This window comes from Canis lupus, chromosome 33 (genome assembly GCF_003254725.2).
Source record: "Canis lupus dingo isolate Sandy chromosome 33, ASM325472v2, whole genome shotgun sequence".
Classification (NCBI taxonomy): domain Eukaryota; kingdom Metazoa; phylum Chordata; class Mammalia; order Carnivora; family Canidae; genus Canis; species Canis lupus.
In genome coordinates, this window is record NC_064275.1 from 7,981,809 (window position 1) to 7,998,065 (window position 16,257).

The 16,257-nt window shown below is 32.5% G+C and overlaps 1 protein-coding gene across 5 annotated transcripts in view; it reads right to left on the reverse strand.

Annotated features, from left to right (window-relative positions):
* Nucleotides 1-16,257, reverse strand: part of SENP7 (SUMO specific peptidase 7) — a 140,788-nt gene that overhangs the window by 27,392 nt on the left and 97,139 nt on the right. For all 5 annotated transcript variants that reach the window (XM_049105609.1, XM_049105613.1, XM_049105611.1 and 2 more), the window contains 5 exons: nucleotides 13,364-13,548; nucleotides 11,946-12,285; nucleotides 10,459-10,616; nucleotides 7,527-7,673; nucleotides 3,250-3,283 (listed from right to left, as the gene is read on the reverse strand). In XM_049105609.1, the coding sequence (XP_048961566.1) occupies nucleotides 3,250-3,283; nucleotides 7,527-7,673; nucleotides 10,459-10,616; nucleotides 11,946-12,285; nucleotides 13,364-13,548 (864 nt within the window). The remainder of the gene's footprint in view (nucleotides 1-3,249; nucleotides 3,284-7,526; nucleotides 7,674-10,458; nucleotides 10,617-11,945; nucleotides 12,286-13,363; nucleotides 13,549-16,257) is intronic.

The window sequence follows — 16,257 nt, forward strand, 5'->3', positions numbered from 1 at the left end:
CTTTGGAAAAAATGTGTATTCACCTCCTCTGCCCATTTTTAAGTCAGACTTGTTTTTGCTATTGAGTTCTCTGAATTCGTTATTTATTTTGGATATTAACTCTTTATTAGATTTCTGGTTTGCAAATATTTTCTCCCATTCCATTGGATGCTTTTTCATTTTGCTGATGATTTCCATTGCTATGTAGAAGCCTTTTAGTTTGATGGAGTTCCACTTGTTTATTTTAGCTTCTGCTACTTCTGCTTTTAAAGTCAAATCCAAAAAAATCATGGCAAAGACTGATGGGAAAAAGCTTACCCCCTAATGTTTTTCTTCTGAGAGTTTATGGTTTCAGAATCTTAAATTTAAAGCTTTAATCCATTTTGAGTTGATTTTTGTATATAGTAAAGATGAAAGTCCAGTTTCATTCTTTTACTTGTGGCTGTCTGGCTTCCCCAGTACCATTAATTGAAGAGATTATTCTATTCCGGTTAGTATATACTTGGCTCCTTTATGAAAAATTAATTGACCATATATGCATGGGTTTATTTCTGGGCTCTCAATTCCGTTCTACTGCTCTATGTGTCTGTTTTATGCCAGTACAAAATTGTTTTGATTACTATAGCTTTGTAATGTAGTCTGAAATCAGGAAGTGTGAGGACTCCAGCCATGTTTTCAGGACTGTTTTGGCTATTTGGGGTCTTTTGTTGTTCTGGACAGATTTTAGAATTTTTTCCATTTCTGTAAAAAATGTCATTGAAATTTTGATAGGTATTACATTGAATCTGCAGATCACTTTGGGTAGTGTGGACATTTTAACAACATTAATTCTTGTAATCTCTGGGCACTGTAACTCCCCCACTGAAAATTGTCAGTGAAACTGGCAGCAAAGACAGACATTAAATTACAAGAGTAAGAATTTTCAGAAACTTCTCAACATTTCTTCCTCAGGCAGCTCACAAAACCAATTAAGTGATACTATTTCTGTGAAATCTAGAAAATTACTACTAATCCAAATGTACCAACCTTTTAGTATAAAAGCATAAGTTTCTTTAGAAAGACTACTTTCAAAACGTTTCCCTTTAAAAAGGGGGAATTTAACATCCATCATTAAGGAAAATATATCTCACAACCAAATTTTCCCCAATATTTCGTTTATTTGGTTACAGGACTATGGAAGAAACTGAAAGTGGGAGTTGCTTATAATTTTTCCTACCCACTATTAGGGGTCCTAATAACAGAACCCTAATCATATTTAGGAGGCAAGATACTTAGCTTTTAGAAAATGTATTTCCTCCTTCCTTTGCAAATAGATGTGTGATATGACTACACTCTAGGTAAGAAAATGTAATTAGAAGAGGTTAGTTGGCATGCACATTTAAGAAGGCTCCTTAAAAAGGCAAGAGATAAGTGGTATGTGTACTTTTTACAATTTTCCCTTCCTCCTGCTTTCCACCTACAACACAAACATGATGACTGAAATATGAGCCATGTGGACCATGAGACAAATTTAAGGATGAAAGTTATGTCAGGAATGACACTGTAAAAAAACAAAAAAGACTGGGTCTCTGATGACCAAAGAAACACCGTATCAGCCCTGTTCAGCTTACCTATGGATTTCTTCCTTATGAAGGAAAGATAAATTATGTTCTTACAGCCACAGCCAAACATAATTAGTAGCTAATATAAATAAGTAAATTAATATTTCCCTCAGGTACTATAGAAAAATAAACATTTAGACTTCTACGTTCCTCATCTATTAAAACCTTTTATATGCATGTCTTGTTTTTAAGAGATTTTTATGGGGCGCCTAGGTGGCTCAATCCATTAAGTGTCTGACTTTGGCTCAGGACATAATCTCAGGGATCCTGAGATGGAGCCCTACATGGGGCTTTGCACTCAACTGGGAGTCTGCTTATCCCTTTCCCTCTGCCTACTCCCCTTGCTCACGTTCTGAAATAAGTCAAAGACAAATACTGCATGTTATCACTTATGTGTAAAATTTAAAACACACACACACACACACACACACACACACACAAGCTCATGGATACAGAGATCAGATTACTGGCTGCCAAAGCCAGGGGGCGGGCAGGCAAGATGGGTAAAGGGAACAAAAGGTACAAACTTATAAATAAGTCATGGGGATGTAATCCACAGCATGGTGACTATAGTTACTAACACTGTAGTATTCATGTGACAATCACTAAGTGCGATCTTAAAAGTCATCAATTACCACAATAGGAAAAAAAAAAAAAAACCTTTTGCAACTATGTATGGGAAAGATGTGAACTAGACACATAGTAGGAATCATCATGCAATATATACAAATATCAAATCATTATGTTGTACCTGAACCAATACCTGAAACCAATATAATGTTACATGTCAATTATACTTCAATTTAAAAAAAAAATATGAGAGGAGCACTATTACATAGATACTTAAATATAGATTACTGTACTTTCTTTTAGGAAATTATTTTCTTTTAAATCACAAGTCTTTATTTGTTTCTTCTAAATAGTTAATGCTAGGGGCACCTGGGTGGCTCTGCGGTTGAGCATCTGTCTTTGGCTCAGATTGTGATCCCGGGGTCCTGGGATCGAGTCCCGCATCAGGTTCCCTGCAGGAAGAAGCTTCCTCTCTTTCCTAGTCATTTTGTGAAGTACTACTTGTGTCTATTTTTCTTCATTCTTTTCATAATTCTTTCTCTAGAGACTATTCTATTGTTTCTTGTTTTCTTAATGTCATTATTATTCTGAAAGGATTTTAGTTGGGGAGAAAATAAAAAAATGGTCTGAGTCTCCATATATTACAAGTACAGTTTCCAATCTACTTTGCCTTACTCAGATAAGAAATAGTATTAAAAAATTTCTAAACTCTATATAAAACCATTTTACATATTGTATGCAACATTATAAATTTTCCTTAGTTTATTTTTCATATATTTTCCTTATAATTTTTATTTTCATACATTTCATCATACCAAAATCTTCTTGCTATCAAAACTTTATTTCTATTAATTCCAAAAAGTTACCTTGAGTCCTTTAACATTAATGGTCATTACAATTTTCAGTGTTATCAAACATTTTAACTCCTTTTAAAGATGCTAAAAAAAAGTGTTAATTAAAATACATTTTTAACCTTAGATTTACTTAATTTCTATTCTGGAAAAAATTATGGAAACTTGGCTGCAGAAAGAATTCAGAGTTTTTGTAATTTTATGTTCAAAATTACAGTGAAAGAAATCACAAGACAATATCAGCTTACCTTGAAATGGGATCTTAACATATTTTGTTGTGAACTAAAGGAAACATAAGAAAAAAAAAGCAAAAAATGAGTTACTACTCAATATAAATTACTATTCAAAATTTTTAGTTTTTTTTCTTTCTCAAACCAGAAGCATTATTCAAAGTCTATACTAAAAGTGCTCAAGGGACAACTGGCTGGCACAGTCTGTAGAGCATAGAACTCTTGATCTTGAGGGTATGAATTCGAGCCCCATGCTGGGTGCAGAAATAAATTTAAATTTTATTTTAAAGTATAATCTTTAAAAATAAAAGTGCTCAAACCTTTTTATCAAAAAACCAAGAAAATGTTTCACTGTAAATACTTAGTTGTCTCTTTTTTTTTTTTTTTTTTGGAAAAAAAAGTTTTATGGAAGAACCCTGCATATGTAATTTAACTCTGCTAATCTATAAAAATCAGTAAAACTTTACTTAATATATTTTTCAACAATGATTCCTGAATATTTATGGAAGAAACAAGACAAAATCCCAAGAAACTGCCAAGAGAACTCCATAGTATCAGTGACTTTAGTAAATAACCACAAAACAGGCTTTGATTCTTGACTTTGTTGACATTCCCAGCATTCATCTTTGTTTCCATGTTATAAATTCCCTTCTGAGGGAAGATTCAGTCAAGTTGTTCTTTCTGCCCCTTCTGTGCCAGGACATTAATTTTCTCCAGGAATCTTTTGTATAAATCTGACCTTAAGAGTTGCTTTTATAATCAACTCTCAAGGTCATGAGCACCTACAATCTTACATGTTCCATCTAAAACAGGTTGCGCTCTTAAGTTCATTTTTCAATTTAATGTCAAATGAATTCGTGACTTATTCATTCTTCAGTTAGGTTTCTCTTTTGATCAATACATTTATGAAATTGTTTACCACACCAGGGGTATAGTCTGTGAGCACAAAAACAAAATTAAAAATGGTCTTTGTACATGAATACCTCAATTAACTATCAAGAGAATTCCAAATATGTAGAAAACAGTGCCTAGTGAAACCACAGGTTTACTGTGACTCATTTCTTTTCCAATTTAAAAATTATTTCATATTGTAGCTTCACAAATATAAAACTCATATTTCAGAGTCTAAGTCAGCCACTAAAATAAAATTCAAGCAAAGAGGCACATGAATTAAAACCTGAGCTTGGGGGGATCCCTGGGTGGCTCGGCGGTTTGGCACCTGCCTTCAGCCCAGGGCGTGATCCTAGAGTCCTGAGATGAAGTCCCACATAGGACTCCCTGCATGGAGCCTGCTTCTCCCTCTGCCTGTGTCTCTGCCTCTCTCTCTTCGTGTCTCTCATAAATAAATAAACTCTTAAAAAAAAAAAAAAAAAGCTGAGCTTGGGGTTCAAGTTCTGTCTCTATTATCTCTACCACTTATACAAACAGTAAGTAGGTGAATTTTGGTTACTTACTGAATCCCTGTCAGCTTTAGGTAAGAGCCTTAATCAAAAGGAGCTTTTATCAATAGACAATAGCATCTGACTAAGTATATTATCTAGTTCAATTCAGTCAAATACACCTTACTAGTCTGTCACACGACTGCTAAATATATTTGGTGTATATTTTCCCTTGCCCAAATCTGACATGATTCAATGTCTTTAATCTCATAAAAATGTATCTTAGCAAATGTAAATAATTATAGAAAATAAATATATGGAATATTTGCTTTTGAGATTTTATAGACATTATTACAGAATTATGAACTAGAAATAGTGTATCTATATACCTTGGCCTCTATTTTGTTACTACTCTCTCATTCTTCCACAATAAGTATTCTTGTCCTATATCATCAAATCTTTAGTCTGGCAAGGATCTCATACTCATTTACACCTTTGTATGATGACTAAGCCAACATATAACCTCTCCCAAAGCAAAGCCCTATTCCCAGCAGAAATTTAATCTCCATTTGGGAAAGTAAGACAGATGTTTTTTGTGAGAGTTAAGATAAACCCAATTCCAAAACACCATATCTATTTATAACTTCTTATAATAGCCAATACGGTTCTCTGAACACAATGTGTTTAATAAACCTTTGTCCTACTATCAAGAAAGTTGAGAAATAAATAACGAAATGTTCACATCTATTGCAGCCTTCTCCACGTTAAAAAAAATAGCAGTCATTGTCCAACTATAAGAAAATAGGCTCTAATATACGTAAACAGTTTTCCGCCATAGATACTTTTCTAGTTCTGCTAAAATACAACTATCATGAGAGTGAGAACAAGATCTCCAGTTAATATACAACAACACATTAGTAGAGACACATTAAACATCTGGAAAATGACTGAATGTAATTCTCTTATTTACTCCCCCACAAAAAAAGGTCTTTAATTTCTAAGTTTCAAAGCATTATGAATTGTGTCTGAAAAAAGAATAGTCTTTTGAATCCTTGAAAGCTTTAAGACTTTTAACTTTCTCTTTCCCCTTTTCATGTTATTCATTATTTTTAAGTTTTAAAATTGCTTATGCTCTCTCCTTAATAACATACTATTTTAATATTATAGAATTCCTCTCAGCCTTTCTTCATATACATATGTATTTTTTACCTGCATATATTTGCTTTTGATTTACTAAATCACTTTCCTTTAATTAGACATTTAAATTTTTATTTCAATCATAAGAAGTGTTCCAACAAACATGAAACAAAACTTGAAAACCTACTTTATGACATTTATTGAATATATATATGCACTCCCCAGGACAATCAAAATGTCCAAACAGGAAATAAAACAACCTGAATATCCCAAAATAGATTCATGAACTAACTTAATAATGGTAAGTTACAAAACAGCATTTATGTCATATACTTTTGATTTAAACCTATAAATATATCTAATATGAAGAATATGGGATGATATACACTAAAGAGTTAACGTCAAATGTCTCTGGATAAGCAAGATTATAGATATTATTTGTAAAATAAAATAAAATAATAAAATAAATAAAATAAAATAAAATAAATAAAACAGTTTCTTTACTCAATTGTAGTTTTTTGTTTGGTCCTACTTTTGGCCCATAACAAGTCCACCTAACTCTAATAAACAATTAATATTATTAACTAATAAAAACCCATTGCTAAATATTTATGTTGGATTTTCCTTTCCCAATTACTCAATTATTATCATATATTTATATTATCCAATTTTTTACCACTACAAAGAACTCAACAGGAAAAAAAATGACTAAACTGAATTTAAAATAAAAAAGTAAAATAGGAGGGGTGGAGGAGTAAAGATTATTAAAAAAATGAATGAAATTCCTTAAAGAAAAGAAAACTGTAAAATCACTCCAGGCAAGCCAAAATCATTAATATCTAAAAACTACTGATCAGAGAATATTAAAATTGTTCTTGTGCTTTCAATAAGAACAATTTTAACTATATCACAAGTTATCATTATTTGTAGATTCCAGATTTTGCTGGATTTACACTTGAAATTAGGCCATCCTCCTGCATGGTCACCAAATAAACAGCTACTTTATGTCTTAAATCATATGCTATCTTCTTTTAAGTGCCTTTTTAGGATTGAACTATATATGTAAGGTGTAAAAGCAAATAAAAGCATTGCTCTTCATCACAAGATACTTAAAGACTAATGGAGAGATTTCAGCAAAAATATAAACAATTATAAACACACAAAATAAATCTTAAAACAGATTACAAAGTGCTTTAAGTACACAGTAAAGGGAAAGGTTACTTCTAGCTAGAAAGGAGAAATGAAAAAAGGCCTCTTGGAAGAGGATGTCTTTCAGAAAGCCTTAAAATATGGTTAGAATTTTAACAGGCAGAAATAGTGAGAAAATAAAAGAACTGAGTAAAACCCTGTCTAAGAACTACTCCTGGAGCTCTTTAAAGAAATGTAGGAATTTGAAGAACTCAGTTTACAATTTAAACCAGCATAATAAGATTTCTTCTTCTTGATCTCAACCATACCTTGAATAAAAATCGACTCTAACACCAAGTAAGTTTAAAAGCCCACTGAATATCAGTAATACATACGATCTTTTTTCATACATGATCTTCATTAGAATAGTTGGGTCAAAGTTATAATTTTAGGATTTTCCCTTATGATTTTAGGATTTCCCAATTCTAGACATGTCTCAAAGTAGGGATAATGACATATTCAAAGTGTCTCATATAAAATTAATCTCAATTCCATTTTCATTTGTACTTCAAAAAAAGGACAATCTGTAAATGCCTTGTCCATAATCCAAAACTAAAAAAATAAAAACAAAAACAAATTAAATATACTTACTGTAACACAACCTTTAGAAGCTCCTTTTATTTTACCAATATAAACAGAAGTAAATATAAAATCCAGGTGTAGATCCATCTCATTACTAGGTGTAATACAGGAAATGTTTTCCATAACAGGCTTATATGGACATAATTCAGATGAAGCCTAACAAGGAACAAATTATAAAATGCATATAACCCTAAGTATTACACAAATGCTGACAATGATTTTCAAAATCAAATACTTCTTTAAATTGCTATTAATGAAATTTGTAAAGAACTTTATACTGCTCTTACTGTGAAGAAATAGTAATCTAGATTTTTTTCTTAAAAAGCATATGATTTACCTTGAGAAAATTACTCTTAATAATTGAATCTTAAATTCTATAGGCCTAAGCTCCAGAAATATATCTTCCTCTGCATCAAAGTCATGATTTCAAATTTAATATTCCCTAATAGGCTTTATACATTTTTAGCTCAACGGAAATAAATTAAGATTTATGTAGTTGTTAGTTAGTTTAAAATGAGTTTCTAAATGTATTCTCTCTCTTAATCACCACAATCATCCTGTGAGGTAGTTTGGATTTTTCTTCATTTCATAAGTAAAACTAATAGATGTTTGGATTGGTTAAGTGACTTGCCCAAAATCATAAAGTTAGTGTGAAGCAAAGCTAAGTCAAAACCAGATTTGTATCTCTCGATCAAGGGTTATTTCTACCACATAAAATTGTTTCATAAACCAAGATGATGTTCTTAGGTCATGTACTTGAAGGCATGTAAGTGCCTAAGGACCATCTGTTATATCAAATCTTTATGTTTTACTCTATGTCCTATGTCTGAAAATAGCCAACCAGTTATCTAAAACCTCAAAAATCATACCACTTCCACTCAAATAACTACAGAACTCTGCTTTTAAATTACAATATACTACTAGGAAGTATTAGCACCAGCTATTTCCTACAATCTCTTCTGAATTTTAAACTGCCAAATGACATTTTCGACTCCACATTTGCCCACTCTTTGTACATTAGTCTTCTTTAACCCTAACATCACTAATGACAAAATTAATTACCACTAGGGCAACTATGCACATGTACTCACTCTCCTTCTACTTCTATAAAATGTTATTAATCCTCATCTGAAACATATGTAGGACTCATTATTCTTAACCCAGCTCACAACGCCATTTATCTGCTTAATAAAAATCTTTATCATTCTCATCTTTTTTTTTCATTCTCATCTTTTATTGCTTACTCTAGTATTCTTCTTATCCCTTAAAGAATAAGTACCAAATCAACTACAGGTGACTCTAATCAGATAACCGTGTGTGTTTTAAGTGATAAAATGAGAAGACAGGATAAAAAGAATTTCTTACAGGATAAAAAGAATATATTACTGGGGCCTCCCAGTTTGTAAAGATTAACTGCCTCCTAAAAATCGCCAACCCACGCTTCTCACCACTTCATTTAAAACTGCAAACAAGGAAAGGTATGGAGATTTTAAGGTATGCTGACCTATAGATCTTAGTAGGTCTTCACATTATTTTCTGCTTAGTTGTAATCATATTCCATCAGTTCTACAAAAAATGTTATTTTCTTATAATATGATCATTTCATAATGCCTTATCAAATTATATGCTGCCAAGGAAACTATAATTCACTAAAAAGTTTGAACTCATTATTAATAATAACATGGTTTTCATAACAAATACAACTAAGCCGTCAGGTACACTACTGGCCAAAAAATGGTTACATTTTAACAAAACTTCCAAACAAAGATGCTAAGGTGATCTCTATATAGAGCACCAAATGCAAAGGAACACCAGTGAAACAATAATCAGACCACCAGGGCAGCCCGGGTGGCTAAGCAGCTTAGCACTGCCTTCAGCCCAGGGCATGATCCTGGAGACCCAGGATCAAATCCCACGTCGGGCTCCCTGCATGGAGCCTGTTTCTCCCTCTGCCTGTGTGTCTGCCTCTCTCTCTCTCATGAATAAATAAATAAAATCTTTAAAAATAATAATCAGACCACGAAACATTTTTATAGAACTGACCTAATTCTTCATCACATCCTAAAGAATAACAGCCTCTGACCATATGAAAAAACAAACCAACAGAAGTTTTACCACAGTTCTACACTGGTGATCACTGATAATCATTTCTTTAAAATAGAGCAATAAGAGGCTGATGATAAGAACACTGACAAAAAATGATTTGTACCTCACTTTAGAGCTATAATTTTTTAAGTACTGTGTCAAAACACAACTGGCTGATATTAAACCGAGATATTTCCATTTATTATTTTCTGTAAGAAGGAAAAGACAATGGACTTACCAAACTGATTGGTTTATGACACTATTCTAAATGCTTTCATATGTTACTTCATTTAATATTCAATATAGTCTTGCGAGGTAGGTATTATCATCCTCATTTAACTTATGAGGAAACTCAGGCTTAAAGAAGTTAAATGACAGGGCCAGGATTTGTATATGTGCTGCCGAAGCGAGCACCAGGGCCAGGATTTGAACACAGATCTATAATCTCCAGACACCATGTTCTTTCCTCTCCATCTTCTGCCTTAATTGCAAGTGAGGAAAAGGAATAATTCTAAGTAGCCACACTACTGGAAGGCCAGACAGATAAATACTGGAAACTGCTTAATTTTAGGAAATGCTCTGATAAAGTAGTTAAATGTTCAATGAGAATCAGTTTTTAAAAAAAAGAAAAAGTATTCAGTTTTAGATTAAAAAAAATATAAATGACCAAAATAAGAAATTCTTCCACTTCAAAATAAAGACCATTACATATTTCCTTCAAACAAATATAAAAGTTATAACAAAAGTTAAACTAAGAAATTTCATAATTTTATTACATTATTCTGCTTCATGAAAGAAACAGTTATTAGTCAACTCTATTTCACTGTTAACCTATGAGAAAGCAGAAATAAATTACCTGTACAGATTCACGTGTAATCAATGGCAGTTCTGACAATGCTGATTCAGAAGCACTCTCATTTTCATTAGTGATGACATGGTCTTGCTTAGGTTGTAATTTAAGAATTTCTGAACTTTTATGTTCAACAGGTCCTTCTTCATCACTAGAAACAACAACTAGAAAGGAAAAATTATTTCTTAAATGTGTTACAATAATCACACAATGAAAACTTACTAATTCATGCACTATACCTTTAATAATCTCATTAAAATTTAATCATCTAACTGTCCAACTTAGAAACTGGATTATCATTCATTATCTAATTTATACTAGTTATATACAATATTTTCATATCAGTGCTATTATTAGGCAATTATCTGAAACCTTACCTTCTGGAGGATGAAGACATTTAAAAATGAATAAAGCCATGAGGAGTATATAGGAACAAGTTCTGACTACAACAGTAAAAATGTATTGAATGTAAAAAAATATTAAGTTTAAGATTAAAATTTAAAAAGATAAATTGTACTTTAATGCCTATTACATTAGCTGTCTCCAAAAGAAGCAATGGATGCCTGAGATGTGGGAGACTATTCACTATATATCCTTTAAAACTTTTGTTTGGGGATCCCTGGGTGGCGCAGCGGTTTAGCGCCTGCCTTTGGCCCAGGGCGCGATCCTGGAGACCCGGGATCGAATCCCACGTCGGGCTCCCGGTGCATGGAGCCTGCTTCTCCCTCTGCCTATGTCTCTGCCTCTCTCTCTCTCTCTCTCTCTCTGTGTGTGACTATCATAAATAAGTAAAAAATAAAATAAAATAAAAATTCAAAACTTTTGTTTGAACCATGTGAGTGTATCAAATACTTGAAATTAATTAAATTAAAATTAATGACAATAACCATGTAGCACTTAAACTCTGTACTTCGACTTCATCAACCAAAATGTCAACAATAATGGTCCTTTTAGAATCCTTTTAAAAACTACTGAGATGATGAACACCTGGCTCACTCAGTTCAGCACCCAACTGTTAGTTTCAGTTCAGGTCATGATCTCATGGCTTGTGATATTGAGCCCCACAGAGAGCTCCATGCTCAGCGGGGAATGTGCTTGAAGATTCACTCCCTCTGCACCTCCCCCAAATGTGTGCACACATGTATGCAAGCAAGCTCTCATCTCTCTCTCTAAAATAAATAAATCTTGAAAAAAAATATGTTGGCAAATTGAATTTAAATATTTTTTAAAAAACTACTGAGATGAATCACAGTTCACAATTCCTTTAAAAAAAAAACTTTCAAAACTTCTTAAAAAAATATTAAGTCCACTGTTTACCTAAATTAATATTACAAAACTCATGAACAAAGTCCTAAACCCCAAGTTTTCTTTTTCTAAAGTTAATATATTCCACAGTAATGTCATAAACAGCTATTGCCCCAGAAAAATCTGAGGGAAGAAATAGAACAAGTAAAGCAGAGAAAATTAAAAAACATTATAATCCTGTTACTTACTTGGTTCTACTGATATCAAAGACTGGTTCCCCTCACTGTGTTCACTTAAAACAGGCTTTTCTATTGCATTCAACTCATTCTCATCCTTCTCAAGCAGGGTAGACTCCCCCACAGTATCAGTGGACATAGAGTTCTCAAAATTTTCAGTGGTTGAACAGTCAACAGAGGAACTTTTCGGAGCAGCACTCAAAGCCAACTCCTGACTATTAAGTGAAGATAGTTTAGCAATATTGCTTTCTATAGGTTCAGGTGTAATTTCTTCAAGCACTTTTGAGTCTTGATAGTTTTCACTTGACTTTTTAAATTCAGCAGATACTGTTGAGTCATTTTCTTGTTTTTTCTGAATATAAATACATACAGAAAATTAGCATGTCAAATTTGGCTAAAGAATTTTTTAAAGTTTAAATTCCTAAAGAAGAATATAAAAGTAAAAATATTATAAAATTTCTTTAACTACAGGGATTGGAAACTGCACAATTATACTGTATTACTCTTGTTAGGGTCTTCCAAGTAAAGAGACAGAATCTGGTCGTCCTACCAGACACTTAAACGTTTTTTTAAAAGGCTGAGATGTGGAAATTCCCATATTTACGGGTATAACTTGTAGAACTTAAGTCAACTTTAGAATAAGAAGAATTTCTTTTTACAGTTTTATCTTGTAAAAGTAATGAGGCCAAATGACATCATGTGACTTTATAAACAAAAGCAAAAAATTAAAAATTTAAGAGGATAACAATTTTAAAAACTATCAAATCAATCACTGCCTTCACATCTCTCTTACTGTTTAAACCTAAACCATGTTTATAACTCAAGATACTGAAAAGTCCTAAAAGACCTTGTAAATTAAAGGAGTAAAAAGGTTATCTTCTTGTACATTTACTAACTGTATACTACGTTTTGAAAATAGGTAGTGTGTGTATGAAGTAGAGTAATTCTTCACTTTCAACAAATTCCCTAAACTCTAGGTAGAGAGTCTTAAAGAAGTTGGTAAGTAAACTACTGATAAAAGAAATCTGATAATAATTTTACACAATATATGAAAAAGCAAAAAAAAAAAAAGAAAAAGCAATTGGCTGGACACTATAACTAGAGTATTAATAATATCTGGTTAAAAAAAAGGAAAACAAAATAGAACAAGCCTGATGGATATATACCAAACTAAAGAGTGCTATCAGAGAAGAAGCATTTTTAACTTTTTTTATTTGTTCATAATTTTTGAAATTTGTTCCAATAGCTATTCTACTGAAAAACATCTAAGTTATTTTTAAAAAATCAAACAAAATAAAAAAATAGGCAAAGAAAAGAAAGAAATCTAATGATTAAAAGCAGAAAGCTATAAGAACATTTTTTGGCCACAGTCAACTCATTTTTATCATACCATAAATTATTTCATATGATATCTAAATACTTCTACTTACTATCTGTTCTGCTGATTCAAACAAGGAAGAAGTAGAATTATGAGAATAAGGCAAATTACTTCTAAGCCTTTTCTTTCTCTTCCTGGAGGTCAGAGCGGGTTCCATTTTTGAATCAGAAAATGTATCATCTTTATTTCTGCTCCCCTCTTCAAGATGATCACAACCTCTACTTCCACTATTGAGGTCTTAAAAAACAAGAGAAACATAAATATGGCCAAAAAGTACAAAAAGAATTCCTTTTAGAAGAGCTCAAATTGGGACACCTGGGTGGCTCAGCGGTTGAGCATCTGCCTTTGGCTCAGGATATGATCCTGAAGTTCTGGGATCGAGTCCCACATGGGGCTCCCTGCATGGAGCCTGCTTCTCCCTCTGCCTGTATCTGCCTCTTTCTGTGTCTCTCATGAACAAATAAATAAAATCCTTTAAAAATTTTAAAAAAAGAAGAGCTCAAATAAACATCAAAATTGCTGTACAACTTCCAAAACTAATCTAAAGAGACGTTCACTGCTAAATTCTCATACTGACATGGATGAATATAAAGAAATGCCCTATTTTAAGTTGCATACACAAAGTAAATATCCATTGTACTATAAATATGAGATGAGGAAAATATATTAAAGTGTATATTCTTTAGTAACCAAAGCAAAACAATCAAACTATGTTTATTCCTTTTCCTGTAATTACATTTGACTGTAATACAAAAAAGGGGGGGAGTATTAATAAAATTTGGAAAATTCTCATTTTAAACATTTTGATAATTTATTGTGATTTTAGAAATTAGTTGTATTTTTAAAATTTAAATGTTATATACATGTATTTTTAAGTGAAGAGACAATAAATATGAGCATTAATCACTGTTCTTTAAAAAGAAGCCAAAATATTTTTCCTCAGCAGACTATATATAATATGTGGTCATTCACACAGCTATCTTCTTTTTAAAAATCAAGAGCTCATTTTAACTCTCCAATAAATCTACCACCCTACAGATAAAGAAATGTTCCCTTTTGTAAATCAACTAAGAATTATTTGGAACCTATGTCAATTATTACTAAAAATGCTTAGTATTTCAGTTATCAAATATTTGTACTATACAAAAATACCTTCCCAAAAGGTTCTACCTAAGTAACTGAAAGGTATCCTGAATTATATTGCTTTGGGAATCTATATAAGTACCAACTCAAAGTTTATATAAACAAAGTTCCAAAGCAGCTTCTTCAATTCACTGCTTATAATTCATGTAACACTTACTGGCCTGACCTATCCATTCATTCAAAGATCTCCAATACCCACCTTCTCTTCGAACTATTCCTTGCTTTTATTCTCACTTCACAGACACCTAATAACTAACATTTATAGTGTCTCTTTGTCATTTCTTAAAAGCAGGCATTGGGACAGGATTGAGGACAAAACTCCAAATGGTCAACAGTCTTTCAATTTCCAAAGAAAACACTTCTGATTCCCTCCCCAAGAAAAATAAAATCTCCCCTGAAATCATCAACATAGTATTTTGAAAAGCACAATAGCTTTTTTTTTTTTGGTAATTTCATAAACCGGAAAGGTAGTCAAATACAATTTCTACATATAAATGCTCTACCAAATTACCATTTCTGAACAAAAACATTATAGCAAATAGACTGAGGAAAGGAAAGGGGCTTGAAAAAAAAATCTGGGCAGCCCCGGTGGTGCAGCGGTTTGGCGCCACCTGCAGCCTGGGGTGTGACCCTGGAGACCCGGGACCAAGTCCCACATCGGGCTCCCTGCATGGAGCCTGCTTCTCCCTCTGCCTGTCTCTGCCCCTCTCTCTCTCTCTGTGTCTATGAATAAATAAATAAAATCTTTTAAAAAAAATCCTATTATACAGGAGTTTTCCCTCAAACACTTTATTTACACATCAGTCAAGGCTATCTCATGGAAAACCAGAATAAATTTATTACAGCTTGCCATTATAAAAATAGTACCCTACCTACATAATATATACAAATTAACTCACAAATATTACCAGTATATAAAATTACAGAAGTGACAAATTCTTGTAAACCAAAAAATGCTAAATATGTCCAATATATTGGGGTGGCTGGGTGGCTCTGTCAGTACAGTTCTGATCTCAGAGTTTGAGCCCAAAGTTAGGTTTAGAGATTACTTAAAAATAAAATCTTTCATATTTATGTATGTGTGTGTGTGTATATATATATATATACATATACTATTTTCAGAAAAGTAAATTTCACAAAACAATGTACTATAAAAGAATGGTATACTTGGGAGTTTAATTCAGAATTCCCATTAATATATGGGCTTATGTTAAAAAACTGGTATGGAGGAGATGACTGGGTGGCTCAATCAGTTAAGAATCTGACTTGATTTCAGCTCAGGTTGTGATCTCAGGGTCATGAGACTGAACACCACATCCAGCTCCACACTGCGTGTGCAGCATGCTTAAGATTCTCTGTCTCCCTCTCCCCCAATCCATTCCCGTACTCTCTCAAAAAAAAATGTTTTTAATAAAAAAATAAATTAAAAAAAAAAAGACTCCCTCTCCCTCTCCCTCCACTCTTCTCCCCCTTTCTCTCTCTAAAAAGCAAAACAAAAAAACTGGTATTGGATACAATTATCCATAGGATGGAAACATGGTGAGTTTCAATTAAGTTTCAGTAGCTACTTTTCTTAAAAACACTTTATCTCTGAAGAGGACCCTCAAGGGTACTAAGAAACTATAAAGTGTTTCTTTTATCATGCATTTTTTTCCCCTAAGTCTAAAAGTCCACTGTGACTTTAAAGTAATACTGAATGGCACAAATAAGAAGGTTTTTATTCAACTATTCCTACTCTATACGGGAAATCAGTAGAATGTGAGGGTTTAACAGTATCTAGATAGTATGAAGTGAGATCACTTG